The sequence below is a fragment of the Ranitomeya imitator genome, chromosome 4, assembly GCF_032444005.1.
Source record: "Ranitomeya imitator isolate aRanImi1 chromosome 4, aRanImi1.pri, whole genome shotgun sequence".
Classification (NCBI taxonomy): domain Eukaryota; kingdom Metazoa; phylum Chordata; class Amphibia; order Anura; family Dendrobatidae; genus Ranitomeya; species Ranitomeya imitator.
The window spans coordinates 554,897,786-554,912,972 of NC_091285.1; the positions used below are offsets into that span (position 1 = coordinate 554,897,786).

Consider the following 15,187-nt stretch of genomic DNA (forward strand, 5'->3'; position numbering starts at 1 on the left):
ATTTTTATGGTTTTGCTGCTACCTGTCCATAACCTGCCCATATGCCCTATTCAGCTGTATGGATATCATAGAAAGGGTCTGATGAACAAGAGCCATCCTTGTATTACATGAACAGCAATTCAATTGCCCACCACGTAATACTTAATTGCCACAGTAGATGAATTGCCTGGCTGGCAGCAGGAGCCCAGGCTGTGGCAATCATAGACCCAGCTGCTGTACTTTGAGATGGGTGGTCTATGATGAAACAGCCCATTAAAATAGTTGCAGTGGTGTCAATCACAGCAATGAAATTCAGTGGAGTAAGTGTTCATAAAATCCGAGAGCTGCTGCACCCAGTCGTGGGACTGGTTCTTTGCGGCTAATCCTAGCCATATCCCCATTTACAATGTTGGCAGTGCTGATCGTAGCTAAACAATCTGTATATATTCGGGTATATTGTGTGGCAGCATGATTCCAGTAACTGAAGTACATTGCATTAATACAGCAAAGGGTTTCCCATCTAAATTAATGACCTGTCATAGTAATAAGCCAAACTTTACAATATAGGAAAATCCCTTTCAAATCATGTGCTAACTATTATTATTAAAAAAAAATCTACATGTGCTCGATGTATGAATTCTGCAAATATTAATAGCAGTCTTCTGTGGTTAGATCTTACCTGTGGAAACCGACAAAAAGCCTCAAGGGAAACACTTGCAGACCAGAGCAGACTATCTCCTGAAACTCCTTAAGAAAGAAGCGGAAAAAAAAGAAGGAGGTCCGACGGAAGAGGTGAGAGCGTTTGCAGTCAGTTTATTTTCGTATGTCATGTTGTGTGTGTGTGTATATGTATTTATATGGTTGCTAGAAGTTTAGGCATATTTGTCTATTTAATAGGCAAAAAAGAGAAGAAGGCCACGTGCAAAGAGAGATAGTGCAGGCAAAGTGAAGGATGAGCATGGCAATGAGATCTCTTCACCTAGGCTTTCTGACCACCCATCAGAAGATGCCGAAACCAAGGTGTGTACACTTTTTTGCTGTCAAAGTTGCACATAGGCATAACTTGAGACAAGCATGTTCCCCCAACACACAAATTCTCCAGACTCTGCTGCGGGGATTGCTGTCCCTTCAGTCACAGGGTGAGGTTGGCTACTAATACTGAGTGGTTAGGTTGGGCGCTCAGACAACATCTCCGTTCATCTTATAGCTATCTAATCTGAGGTCAGTGCACGGTGCAGGATAGTGAAGTTCTCACACAAAAAAAATAAATTTAAATTTGTTTTCCCAAACTGTTACCATGAAGCTGGGAGCACACTGCTCTCTAGAATCTTTGCCATCAATGTGTAGCAATAGGATTTCCTTTAAGACTAGTGCAGAGCAAAAAGTGGTGCTTCGGTATATAGTGTGTCTGCCCCTGTCCTTCCTAGTATTTGGTGCTGTAGACTAGCACTGCATGTTATAATTTAGTTTGTATAGATAATAACACCCAAATTATTTTCCCTTGTAGACTGATGGAATAGTGATAAATCCAGGATGTAAATAGCAGGTCTTTTGTCCTATTGCTCCCTATGTAGCCAGTTAATCAGGACACCCTGTAGGGGTATTCTCATCCGGTACAGTGTCATCTCCTGTGAGGATGCATTGGCTGAACATGCTGATCAGACGAGGTGCTAACACTTCTGGATATGTGGTGTATGTAGGTCACCTATGAGCCTTTCCGCTGCGTGCAGCTTTTGTCTGTACCCGGCAGTCAGCGCTCTGTCTCCATGCTATTAGACTAATGTAAGCCTTTCTTTTCTCCAGGACGACGGCTCTCTAAAGAGTCCAAACAAGAAGAAACAAAAGAAAAAAGACAACAAGGAAAATAAGGACAAACAGAACCAAAAAAAAGATGGCACCAAAGAGAAGAGGAAGCCAAAGGAAAAGGTATACTTTATGGTAACAATTTGCTGCCACTTTTAAGCCCCCCTCTCCAGCCATACACATTAGACACTATGGCTGGGTTTGGCTGACAGTCTCATGTGTGCAGGAGCTGAGATAATTTATTGTTAGGGAAAATATCGATCGGGCGTGTCTGATTTCGAACTGCCGATTTCATTGCCTCTTGAAGATAAGCCTCCACCAGTCTTGTCTGACAGCGGCTTTCTTATAGAGAACGCAGGAGCTCTTGTTCATCTGAAATGGCTGCTGCCTGACTTATTGGCAGCCATCTAATTTGTATGGCGAACGTTACTGTCCACCATCCCACAAGGTATCTCACAAATGATTGACAAGACCGTGACAGTCATTGCCTTCATCAATGAGATACCGAAGACTTACACTGCAGGTTTACAGCAGAGATTATGAAAATAGCAGAACAAGGCGAAGTACAACCTGCATCTGTGCACTTAGTCTACATTATATGTCCAGAGATTTTTTTGACATATACTCTAATGTTCACATACACCCCCGTTCACTGGACAGAGGCCAAGAGTGTTCCTTCAGCCTCTCTGGCCTGTATACATCTGTATAACATTTGGTGTAGTGAACAGGAGGCTGCAGCAGTCTGTGCTTTCCGAAATAGAAAGCCGGTACATTTTCTCCTTCGCCTCATTGGAGGACACAGATCGTGAGTGTATGCTGCTGCCACCAGGAGGCTGACACTAAGTGATACAAAGAAAGTTCGCTCCTCCCCTGCAGTATACACCCTCCTGCTGGGTCTCAGCTCCTCCCCTGCAGTATACACCCTCCTGCTGGCTCTCAGCTCCTCTCTGCAGTATACACCCTCCTGCTGCCTCTCAGCTCCTCCCCTGCAGTATACACCCTCCTGCTGGCTCTCAGCTCCTCCCTGCAGTGTACACCCTCCTGCTGGCTCTCAGCTCCTCCCTGCAGTATACACCCTCCTGCTGGCTCTCAGCTCCTCCCCTGCAGTATACACCCTCCTGCAGGCTCTCAGCTCCTCCCCTGCAGTATACACCCTCCTGCTGGCTCTCAGCTCCTCCCTGCAGTGTACACCCTCCTGCTGGCTCTCAGCTCCTCCCTGCAGTATACACCCTCCTGCTGGCTCTCAGCTCCTCCCCTGCAGTATACACCCTCCTGCAAGCTCTCAGCTCCTCCCCTGCAGTATACACCCTCCTGCTGGCTCTCAGCTCCTCCCCTGCAGTATACACCCTCCTGCAAGCTCTCAGCTCCTCCCCTGCAGTATACACTCTCCTGCAGGCTCTCAGCTCCTCCCCTGCAGTATACACCCTCCTGCTGGATCACAGCTCCTCCCCTGTAGTATACACCCTCCTGCTGGCTCTCAGCTCCTCCCCTGCAGTGTACACCCGCCTGCTGGCTCTCAGCTCCTCCCCTGCAGTATACACCCTCCTGCTGGCTCTCAGCTCCTCCCCTGCAGTATACACCCTCCTGCTGGCTCTCAGCTCCTCTCTGCAGTATACACCCTCCTGCAGGCTCTCAGCTCCTCCCCTGCAGTATACACCCTCCTGCTGGCTCTCAGCTCCTCCCTGCAGTGTACACCCTCCTGCTGGCTCTCAGCTCCTCCCTGCAGTATACACCCTCCTGCTGGCTCTCAGCTCCTCCCCTGCAGTATACACCCTCCTGCAGGCTCTCAGCTCCTCCCCTGCAGTATACACCCTCCTGCTGGCTCTCAGCTCCTCCCCTGCAGTATACACTCTCCTGCAGGCTCTCAGCTCCTCCCCTGCAGTATACACCCTCCTGCTGGATCACAGCTCCTCCCCTGTAGTATACACCCTCCTGCTGGCTCTCAGCTCCTCCCTGCAGTGTACACCCTCCTGCTGGCTCTCAGCTCCTCCCTGCAGTATACACCCTCCTGCTGGCTCTCAGCTCCTCCCCTGCAGTATACACCCTCCTGCTGGCTCTCAGCTCCTCCCCTGCAGTATACACCCTCCTGCTGGCTCTCAGCTCCTCCCTGCAGTGTACACCCTTCTGCTGGCTCTCAGCTCCTCCCCTGCAGTATACACCCTCCTGCTGGCTCACAGCTCCTCCCCTGCAGTATACACCCTCCTGCTGGATCTCAGCTCCTCCCCTGCAGTATACACCCTCCTGCAGGCTCTCAGCTCCTCCCCTGCAGTATACACCCTCCTGCTGGCTCTCAGCTCCTCCCCTGCAGTATACACCCTCCTGCTGGCTCTCAGCTCCTCCCCTGCAGTATACACTCTCCTGCAGGCTCTCAGCTCCTCCCCTGCAGTATACACACTCCTGCTGGATCTCAGCTCCTCCCCTGTAGTATACACCCTCCTGCTGGCTCTCAGCTCCTCCCCTGCAGTGTACACCCTCCTGCTGCCTCTCAGCTCCTCCCCTGTAGTATACACCCTCCTGCTGGCTCTCAGCTAAGTTCTTGCTTAGTGTCTGTAGGAGGCACAGGGTCTGGTTCAGACCCCAACGTTTTTATTTTACTTTTAACTTTTTTGTAAATTTTTATTTTTTAATTAACAGAGTGAAGGGGCGACAGATCCTTTCAAGGTTCCGATCTCCCCCGAATCATCAACAGGCGAGCATGGCGAGTATACCCTCTCCTGCGACGTGGGAAGCCATGCCTGAGCTCACTTCAGGGGCGACGGTTCCTTTACGGTCCCAATCTCCCCACACAAGCAACAGGCGAGCACATGGAGTGTCGCCTCCATGTATCCTCTCCTGGAGCCAGGCCTAATGCCGGACAACTGGCCCTGTTCACCCGGACTGAACTCCGTGGATGCACAGAGGCCCCTCTCTATGGCGTCCGAGCAGCCCCCACTGTCCCGCCACTGTGAAAGTGGATGGCACAAGGAGGCGGACGGCTCCTCTCCACCTCCCTAACAAAGGGATGATGGATTGAAGTTTATCCCTGCACCGTCCATGCTGCGCAGAATAGCGCTGAAACCCACATCCGCGGCGGCTCCATGCCGGGACACGCACCGATGGTGGGTGGATCCATCTGCAGCGGGATATCCACATGCTGACAGGCAGCCTCAGCCACTTCCCGTGGCCCACCTCCCTGAGGTAACTCTCCGGCCAACTGCAAAAATGTAGTCCCTGGTTTCGGCCGATGTGTAGGCCGCATCCCGGAAGCCGCGCCCGCACTATGGTGCTAAGGCGGCTCCGCCCGCTTTTCTGGTGCTTCTCGCCTGGCGACAACTCCCCTCACTTCTACCACTGGTGTTGCCAGCCGGCTGCACAAATTTAGGCCCTGGCTTGGGCCTATTCAACATCGTATCCGTGGCTCCGCCCCCCGAATTGGCGCTTCTCGCTCTCTGCGAGATTTTACCAACTTTGCAACTCCCGGTGGCCATCTTGGTCCACCCGGCCGGCTCAACACCGGCGACGGTTTTTGCATTAAAGGGGCACATCGACTCTACATCAGTACCAGTGTAAGGAAGTACCTGACCTAAAGCCACACGCCCTGGTCTTAAAAGCACATGACCAGTATTCCCTGGTCTTAAAGGCACATGACCAGTATTCCCTGGTCTTAAAGGCGCATGACCAGTATTCCCTGGTCTTTAAGGCGTATGTCCAGTATTCCTTGGTCTTAAAGGTGCATGACCAGTATTTCCTGGTCTTAAGGGTGCATGATCAATCCGAGGAGCCCTCCGCCGCTGACCCCAGCTTATCCCAGAGTACCTAGTTCTCCTCAGTGAACTTCGTCAATGACCGCAATCCATGGTTCTCTGACCAAGAGATTGAATCCCTTTGTGTACCCTCTGTGGCTCGGAGTGCTCGCAGGACCGATATACATGGTCCCTATCCTACATGGGAGCCGTGGGCTAGCAGGGGCCGCAAGTATTCTAGAGACGTACAGGCGTCTAGGAACATACAGGCATCTAGAAAACGGAAGTTTTCGTTTCCTGCTCCCTCACCAATGATTTGATGGCAACAAGGCTCTGTATATGGATCAGATATTGCCTGGACTTGCCAGAGCTTCAGAAAAAGATGACTCGCCTATTTATATTTATCAACCAATCTCGGTACATTGACGAGGACTCTGGTTCTGCTATAAACTACGCAGTGTCCCTCATAAGGAGACTAAACTCCCTCATAGAGCATTTGCTATTCAGTCCAGATAAGCGATTCACTGGACAGAAGCCTCTACGTGGGATGCCATGCCTGGTCTGATTTTAGCGGATGATGCAAGAAGGCAGACAATTCCTCTCCACTTCCCTGTTAAGAGGTTGATGGATCGAGGGTTCCTAATTTTTATTTCTCTGATCGCCCATGACGGCACCACGGAGAGAGGGGATCCGCCCACCAAGGACAGGAAACCTACGGATAAAAAGGCGGTACCACTCTCCTGCATCAGTTGGTTTCCTGTCCTTGATGGGAGACCTACGGACTTACCAGTCGTCGTTGGAATTCCGGGGCCAACCAGTCCGATTCAGGCAGCTGGGGTCCCTCTGCCTCGGCTAGGGTGGTGACCCGAAGCGCCACCGCTGGGAGCCAGTGGGCCGAAAGGGTGTGCGGGGGAGGTGACAAGGAGTTCGCGGTCACCTCCCCAGGTAAGATGCAGCAGCGGCAACATCCAGGGGGGTCCCTCTGTGGTTGCGGGAGGTGCAGCGCGACCCTCCCTAAAACAAGCATAAGTCTGCACGCTGCACCGCCATCGGGCGTGCAGAGTAACGCGCTATAGGGACTGCATAGGACCGGGGGCGCCGGTCAGCAGCGCCATATCTGCTTCCCGGGCGCCATCTTGAAAGTTCGGCGCATGCCCGGGATCTAAGCTGGTCTCGCGAGAGGCGCCGATGCGCTCGTGCGCCGGTATGCGCAGGCGCCGGCGGGGCTTCCGGCCGGGCGCTTGGTGCGCTTTGCGCAGGCGCCGGCGGGTCTTCCGGCCGGGCGCCTGGTGCGCTCTGCGCAGGCGCCGGCGGGGCTCCGGCCGGGCGCTTGGCGCGGTCTGTGCAGGCGCCGGCGGGATGGCCGCTAGAGCGCTTTTGGCACAGTGTATGACACAGAGTTACTGCGCAGGCGCCGGCGTTCGGCGCTCCTCTATGGGAGCGGTCGCTACTGCGCAGGTGCGGGGAGCGGCGGGAGGGTTCAAATAGTAGAATCCATATCCTCCCAGTGGCTCTGCAGTAATAAGCAGGAGCCTTAAGAGAATAGGAGCGCCAGCTTAGCCAAGTCTCAAGGCAGCATCCGCAGACCAGCAGCAGTATGAGCGACCCGGCATCACCTTTGCCCGAATCACCTCCACTTGTAGCATCGCCACAGCAGCAGCAACAAAAAAGGCGACAGCAGAAAGGGCACCAGGACACCAGCAAAGAACGCCAAAGGTCTCAACACAGTAAGGAGTCCAGTACGGCGTCGGGGAGAAAGCCAGAGGCAGAGAACCCCCAACCGGTATTTATGGGTCCTGGAGGTGGTAAGTGGATCTTCGTGAATGTCAGAGACAGTAAGAGTGTTATTTGTCTCTTTTAGGGGAGGAAAAGCGTAGCTAAAACTAAGCACAAAAGTTGCGCCATCTGTAGAGAGGATCTTCCACCTACATGGGATAAGAGACTATGCAATACTTGCATTCAGCAGACTGTATCTGAAAACCTTCCAGGGTTTGCAACAGGTCTTAAAAGCCTAATTAAAGAGCAAGTGGAGGACACCTTTAGGTCACTAAAAAGTGGGAAAAAAAGGAGAAAGACTAAACACAGGTCCCCATCTCCAGTCTCAAAATCCGAAAGTGATAGTGAGAGTTCAACGTCCTCCGTCTCCTCCGACTCATCTGCATCATCTACTTCTTCCTCAGGGGGACATAACTGTTTCCCTCTAGAGGATACTGATGGCCTCATAAAGGCGGTGAGAAGTACCATGGGGTTGGTAGACTCCCATCCTAAAAAAACAGTACAAGACATCATGTTTGGGGGCCTAGAACAGAAAAAGAGAAGAGCTTTTCCGCTTAACGAAGCAATCGCAGCCTTAATTAAGAAGGAATGGAAGAAGCCCATGAGGAAGACTCTCTTAACGCCAAAAAGGAAATACCCCTTTGAGGAAGAATCGTGCTCCTTTTGGGAAAAGGCCCCCAAATTAGATGTAGCAATTGCCAAAGCCTCAAAGAAATTCGCCCTCCCGTTTGAGGACATGGGGGTTCTAAAAGACCCCATGGACAAGAAGGCAGATGCCTTTCTCAAGGGTTCCTGGGAGGCAGCAGGAGGAGGCCTGAAGCCGGCAGTTGCAGCAGCATGTACTTCACGCTCGCTGATGATCTGGCTGAACCAACTAGAGGGTCAATTAAAGGGGAAAACTTCCCGGGACTCAATTCTGAACACATTACCCGTAATGAGAGGGGCCGCGGCTTTCCTAGCTGACGCCTCGGCCGACTCCATCAGGCTATCCGCCAGAGCAGCAGTGTTTGCTAATGCGGCCAGGCGCGCCCTCTGGCTTAAGAATTGGCCAGGCGACCTGCAGACGAAAACGAAACTGTGTACCATCCCTTGTGAAGGAGAGTTTCTGTCGGGTCGACTCTAGATGACATCCTGGAAAAAGCAGGGGACAAGAAAAAGTCCTTCCCCTCTCTGGGTCTCCCCGCTTATAGGAAGCCCTTTCGGAACAAGAGGTTTTTCCGTAAGAACCCAGGGAGAGGCCAGGGGAAGTGGGAAGATAAGAAGAGCAAGAATAAAGGATTCATCTTCAACAAAAACCTCAATGACAGCAAGAAACCTCCACAATGAAGGTTCGCCCCAGGTGGGAGGGAGATTATCTCTCTTTCTCCCAGCCTGGGAAAAGATTACCTCCAGTCAATGGATCTTAAACATCATAAAATCAGGACTGAGGTTAACATTCAAGAGGTACCCTCGTCCCTCTTTCAAGATAACATCTACAAGATCCTCGGCAGAAGAGCAGTTAACACTAGAGAACGAGATTGTGGGGTTAGTAAAAAAAGGAGTACTCATGGAAGTTCCCCCTCAAGAAAGAGGGCAAGGGTACTATTCCCCTCTATTCCTGAGAAAGAAACCAGATGGTTCCTTCAGGACTATTATCAATTTGAGGAACCTAAACAATTACCTAGAGGTTCAAGCATTCAAGATGGAAACGATAAAGTCATCAATCAAAATGCTGTTTCCTCAATGCTTCATGGTGGTCCTGGACCTGAAGGACGCATATTATCACGTCCCAATACACAAGGATCACCAAAGATTCCTCAGAATGGCAATCCACATCAAGGGAGTCCTAAGCCACTTCCAGTTCACAGCCCTACCATTTGGCCTAGCAATAGCCCCGAGGGTTTTTACAAAGCTGGTCGCGGAGGTAATGGCTCACCTCAGGGAAGAAAACACCCTGATCGTACCACATCTGGACGATTTTCTGGTGATAGGCTCCTCTCCGTAACATTGCAAGAATCAACTAGATTTAGTGATTCATTCTCTAAAAGACCTGGGCTGGCTAATAAACCTAGAGAAATCCAGATTGGTGCCTTCTCAGGTTCAGGAGTACCTAGGTCTCACTCTAGACTCCAGGGAAATGGAATGCCGGCTCCCAGAGAGCAAAATACAAAAGATAATGAGCTTAGCGTCAACACACAGTACAATCTCTCCCCTCTATAACTCTCCGTCAGGGCATGTCCCTGTTAGGCTCTATGACCTCTTGCATCCCTGCGGTCCAGTGGGCCCAACTACATTCAAGAGATCTCCGATGGCAGCTACTATCAGAGCAAATCCTCCTAGGAGAGCATTTAGACGGGCGGTTAACATTATCTCCTCGCACCAATCACTCTCTGACTTGGTGGACGTTGCAAGAAAATCTTTCCCAGGGAGTCCCATGGGTAATCCCGATATCAAAGGTCCTAACCACGGACGCAAGCCCCTCAGGGTGGGGGGCTCATCTGGACGACCTGGTAGCTCAGGGCATGTGGTCTCCTTCCCTTGCAAACAATTCCTCCAATATGAAGGAACTCCTGGCAGTAAAATTTGCCCTTCAAGAATTCTCGGGAGTCCTTCAATCTCACCATGTAAGGGTGATGTCGGACAATCGGGTGGTAGTGTCTTACATAAACCATCAGGGGGGTACCCGTTCCAAAAGCCTAATGGAAGTGGCCAACTCGATCCTTCAATTAGCCGAGAACAACCTTCTATCCCTGACAAGCCTACACATAAAGGGGGTAGACGATTACAAGGCAGACTTTCTCAGTCGATCCAGCCTAAAACAGGGGGAATGGGAACTAAATCCAGAGATATTTACCCAGATCACGCAAAAATGGTGTGTTCCCAAAATAGATCTCTTCGCGAGCCATTTAAACAAAAAAGTAGCCTCCTTTTGCTCCCTATCTCCCCTGGGGAACCCAGTAGCTGTGGACGCGTTCCTGATTCCTTGGGGTCACCATCTGGTCTATGCCTTTCCTCCCCTCATTCTGATTCCAGCAGTGCTGAGGAAGATTCGGGAGGACGGGGCGCTAGTCATTTTAATTGCCCCGTTCTGGCCGAAGAGACCTTGGTTCTCATGGATGAGGAAGATGTCAATATCCGACCCTTGGGTATTACCAGACCTCCAGGATCTGTTGTCACAGGGCCCAATCTGTCATCCACGAGTCAAGAACTTGCACTTGACAGCCTGGCTCTTGAGAGGAAAATATTAGAAAGCAGAGGGTTCTCTTCGGGGTTAATCTCAACTCTGTTAAAAAGTAGGAAGCCGGTTACAACAAAACAGTACGGCAAAACATGGAAAAAGTTTCTGTCCTTTTCAGGTGCAAAAATAGGGAAAGAGATCCCCCTTAATTCCATATTAGAGTTCCTTCAAAACGGGTTGGATATGGGTTTAGCCACCAGTACCCTAAAAGTTCACGTGGCAGCATTAGGAGCCCTATTTAATTTTGACTTAGCTTCAAATAGGTGGGTCTCTAGATTCATTAAGGCAGCAGGAAGATCGAGGCCTCTGCCAGTAAAAGTGGTTCCTCAATGGGACTTAAACTTGGTCCTTAAAGCCCTGACTAGTCCTCCATTCGAACCATTACATGAATCTACAATAAAAACGCTATCTCTCAAAACAGCTCTATTAGTCGCCCTCACTTCTGCCCGTAGGGTCAGCGACTTACAGGCTCTTTCAGCCAACCCTCCTCACACACAATTTCTAGAGGACAGGGTTGTTCTAAAAACAGACCCAGCATATCTCCCGAAAGTGGCTTCAAAATTTCACAGGTCTCAAGAGATATCTCTTCCCTCCTTCTGCCCCAACCCTAAGAACAAGGAGGAACAAACACTACATACACTAGATGTAAGAAGATGTCTCTTACACTACCTAGAAGTCACTAGAGAGAATAGGGAGGATTCCTCTCTGTGTGTTTCCAGGGTCCCCGGAAGGGGAAAAAAGCATCTAAAGCCACCATAGCAAGATGGATCACAGACGCCATCAGTCTATCATATTCAGCAAGTGGGATGTCCGTTCCCGGGGAGGTTAAGGCTCACTCAACGAGGGCAGTAGCAACTTCCTGGGCGGAGAAGGCCGGAGCTTCCATAGACCAGATATGTAGAGCTGCTACCTGGTCATCACCATCCACATTCTATAGGCACTATAGATTGGACCTAATCTCCTCTTCAGACCTTACTTTTGGTAAAAGGGTTCTGGAGGCGGTGGTCCCCCCCTGAATGTACTATCTATGCAATTCTCTCCGTGGTGCCGTCATGGGCGATCAGAGAAAAATATAGTTCTTACCGATAACGGTATTTCTCTGAGCCCATGACGGCACCCGTACATTCCCTCCCTTCACTTATGGGTGCACACATTAAAATAGTGCCATAGTCCATTTATAGTTTAAAGTCACGCGGTATCTTGTTATGCTAAACAGTTAAAATTTTACAAATGTCTTAAGTAGTCTCCCATAGTTTTCTATGTAAACAACTGATGCAGGAGAGTGGTACCGCCTTTTTATCCGTAGGTTTCCTGTCCTTGGTGGGCGGATCCCCTCTCTCTGTGGTGCCGTCATGGGCTCAGAGAAATACCGTTATCGGTAAGAACTATATTTTTCTGCACCGTCAAAAGAGAGCGGCGATGGCAAGAGACTATGACCTGCTGGATGCAGCCGCGCATTCTGCTGCTTGGCAGATTAACCGGGTAGAATCTCCTGTGGTATACCTACCAGTATCCCTGCCCGATGTATCATCAGTTAAAAATACCACGGACTGTCAGATAGAAAATCTGGTTCGTTCCGTCTTGCAGCTTCGGGTTCAGCGCTCTATGCTCCCTGTTATGAACAGGTGATTCAGAACCACAATGGACCTAGTGGTTAAGAGCACACAAAGTGACCTGATAGTTACTAACATAGGACGAGCTCTGAGATGTGGGAACTCTGCTGACCGCAATCCCTAATCCTATCATACCACACTAGAGGTAGCCGTGGATTGCGCCTAACGCTCCCTATGCAACTCGGCACAGCCTGAGAAACTAGCTAGCCCTGAAGATAGAAAAATAAGCCTACCTTGCCTCAGAGAAATTCCCCAAAGGAAAAGGCAGCCCCCCACATATAATGACTGTGAGTAAAGATATGAAAATACAAGTCTTGAGGGTCGCCACGTAATAAAGAGATAATGATCTTAACTTGTTGAACTGGGTCACCAGAGGAGCGGGGTTTCAAAGCCAGAAACAGTTTACAATTATTCTTAAAACTCAGAAACTTAGCTCTATCTCCAGAAAACAAATCAGGAATAGGAATTCTTGGCTCTAACATAGAATTCTGAACCACAAAGTCTTGAATATTTTGTACTCTTGCAGTGAGATGATCCACACAAAAAGACAGATCTTTAATGTCCATCACTACACCTGTGTCCTGAACCACCCAAATGTCTAGGGGAAAAGAAAGACAAAACACAGTACAGAGAAAAAAAAATGGTCTCAGAACTTCTCTTTTCCCTCTATTGAGAAGCATTAGTACTTTGGGCCTCCAGTACTGTTATGAACAGGTGATTCAGAACCACAATGGACCTAGTGGTTAAGAGCACACAAAGTGACCTGATAGTTACTAACATAGGACGAGCTCTGAGACGTGGGAACTCTGCTGACCGCAATACCTAATCCTATCATACCACACTAGAGGTAGCCGTGGATTGCGCCTAACGCTCCCTATGCAACTCAGCACAGCCTGAGAAACTAGCTAGCCCTGAAGATAGAAAAATAAGCCTACCTTGCCTCAGAGAAATTCCCCAAAGGAAAAGGCAGCACCCCACATATAATGACTGTGAGTTAAGATGAAAATACCAACACAGAGATGAAATAGACTTTAGCAAAGCGAGGCCCGACTTACTGAATAGACCGAGGATAGGAAAGATAGCTTTGCGGTCAGCACAAAAACCTACAAACAACCACGCAGAGGGGGGCAAAAAGACCCTCCGCACCGACTAACGGTACGGAGGTGCTCCCTCTGCGTCTCAGAGCTTCCAGCAAGAAAAACCAATATAGCAAGCTGGACAGAAAATATAGCAACAAAAGTGACACAAGCAAAACTTAGCTTATGCAGGGCAGACAGGCCACAAGAACGATCCAGGAGAAAGCAAGACCAATACTGGAACATTGACTGGAGGCCAGGAACAAAGAACTAGGTGGAGTTAAATAGAGCAGCACCTAACGACTTAACCTCGTCACCTGAGGAAGGAAACTCAGAAGCCGCAGCCCCACTCACATCCACCAGAGGAAGCTCATAGACAGAACCAGCCGAAGTACCACTCATGACCACAGGAGGGAGCTTGACCACAGAATTCACAACAGTACCCCCCCCCCCCCTTGAGGAGGGGTCACCGAACCCTCACCAGAGCCCCCAGGCCGACCAGGATGAGCCAAATGAAAGGCACGAACCAGATAGGCAGCATGAACATCAGAGGCAAAGACCCAGGAATTATCTTCCTGACCATAACCCTTCCACTTAACCAGGTACTGGAGTTTCCGTCTCGAAATACGAGAATCCAAAATCTTCTCCACTATATACTCCAACTCCCCCTCAACCAAAACCGGGGCAGGAGGATCAACGGATGGAACCACAGGTACCACGTATCTCCGCAACAGTGACCTATGGAATACGTTATGGATGGAAAAAGAAGCTGGAAGGGTCAAACGAAAAGACACAGGATTAAGAACCTCAGAAATCCTATACGGACCAATAAAACGATGCTTAAACTTAGGAGAGGAAACTTTCATAGGAATATAACGAGATGACAACCAAACCAAATCCCCAACACGAAGTCGGGGACCCACACAGCGCCTGCGGTTAGCGAAACGTTGAGCCTTCTCCTGAGACAATGTCAAATTGTCCACCACATGAGTCCAAATCTGCTGCAACCTATCCACCACAGTATCCACACCAGGACAGTCAGAAGACTCAACCTGCCCTGAAGAGAAACGATGGAAACCAGAATTGCAGAAAAACGGCGAAACCAAAGTAGCCGAGCTGGCCCGATTATTAAGGGCGAACTCAGCCAAAGGCAAAAAGGACACCCAATCATCCTGATCGGCAGAAACAAAACATCTCAGATATGTTTCCAAGGTCTGATTGGTTCGTTCAGTCTGGCCATTTGTCTGAGGATGGAAAGCCGAAAAAAAAGACAAATCAATGCCCATCCTAGCACAAAAGGCTCGCCAAAACCTCGAAACAAACTGGGAACCTCTGTCAGAAACGATGTTCTCCGGAATGCCGTGTAAACGAACCACATGCTGGAAGAACAGTGGCACCAAATCAGAGGAGGAAGGCAATTTAGACAAGGGTACCAAATGGACCATCTTCGAGAAGCGATCACAAACAACCCAAATGACCGACATTTTTTGAGAGACAGGGAGATCCGAAATAAAATCCATAGAGATATGTGTCCAGGGCCTCTTCGGGACTGGCAAGGGCAAAAGCAACCCACTGGCACGAGAACAGCAGGGCTTAGCCCGAGCACAAATCCCACAGGACTGCACAAACGAACGCACATCCCGTGACAGAGACGGCCACCAAAAGGATCTAGCCACTAAATCTCTGGTACCAAAGATTCCAGGATGACCAGCCAACACCGAACAATGAACCTCAGAGATAACTCTACTTGTCCATTTATCAGGGACAAACAGTTTCTCCGCTGGGCAACGGTCAGGTCTATTAGCCTGAAATTTTTGCAGCACCCGCCGCAAATCAGGGGAGATGGCAGACAAAATTACCCCCTCTTTGAGAATACCCGCCGGCTCAGACAAACCCGGAGAGTCGGGCACAAAACTCCTAGACAGGGCATCCGCCTTCACATTTTTAGAGCCCGGAAGGTACGAAACCACAAAGTCAAAACGGGAGAAAAACAGCGACCAA

The 15,187-nt window shown here is 49.9% G+C and overlaps 1 protein-coding gene across 3 annotated transcripts in view; it reads left to right on the top strand.

Annotated features, from left to right (window-relative positions):
* The window catches only part of CHD2 (chromodomain helicase DNA binding protein 2), a 123,313-nt gene that overhangs the window by 79,357 nt on the left and 28,769 nt on the right, over positions 1–15,187 (top strand). For 2 of the 3 annotated variants that reach the window (XM_069766265.1, XM_069766267.1), the window contains exons 31-33: positions 652–771; positions 877–999; positions 1,783–1,905. In XM_069766265.1, coding sequence (XP_069622366.1) covers positions 652–771; positions 877–999; positions 1,783–1,905 — 366 coding nt within the window. The remainder of the gene's footprint in view (positions 1–651; positions 772–876; positions 1,000–1,782; positions 1,906–15,187) is intronic. The other variant, XM_069766266.1, reaches the window with a different exon arrangement.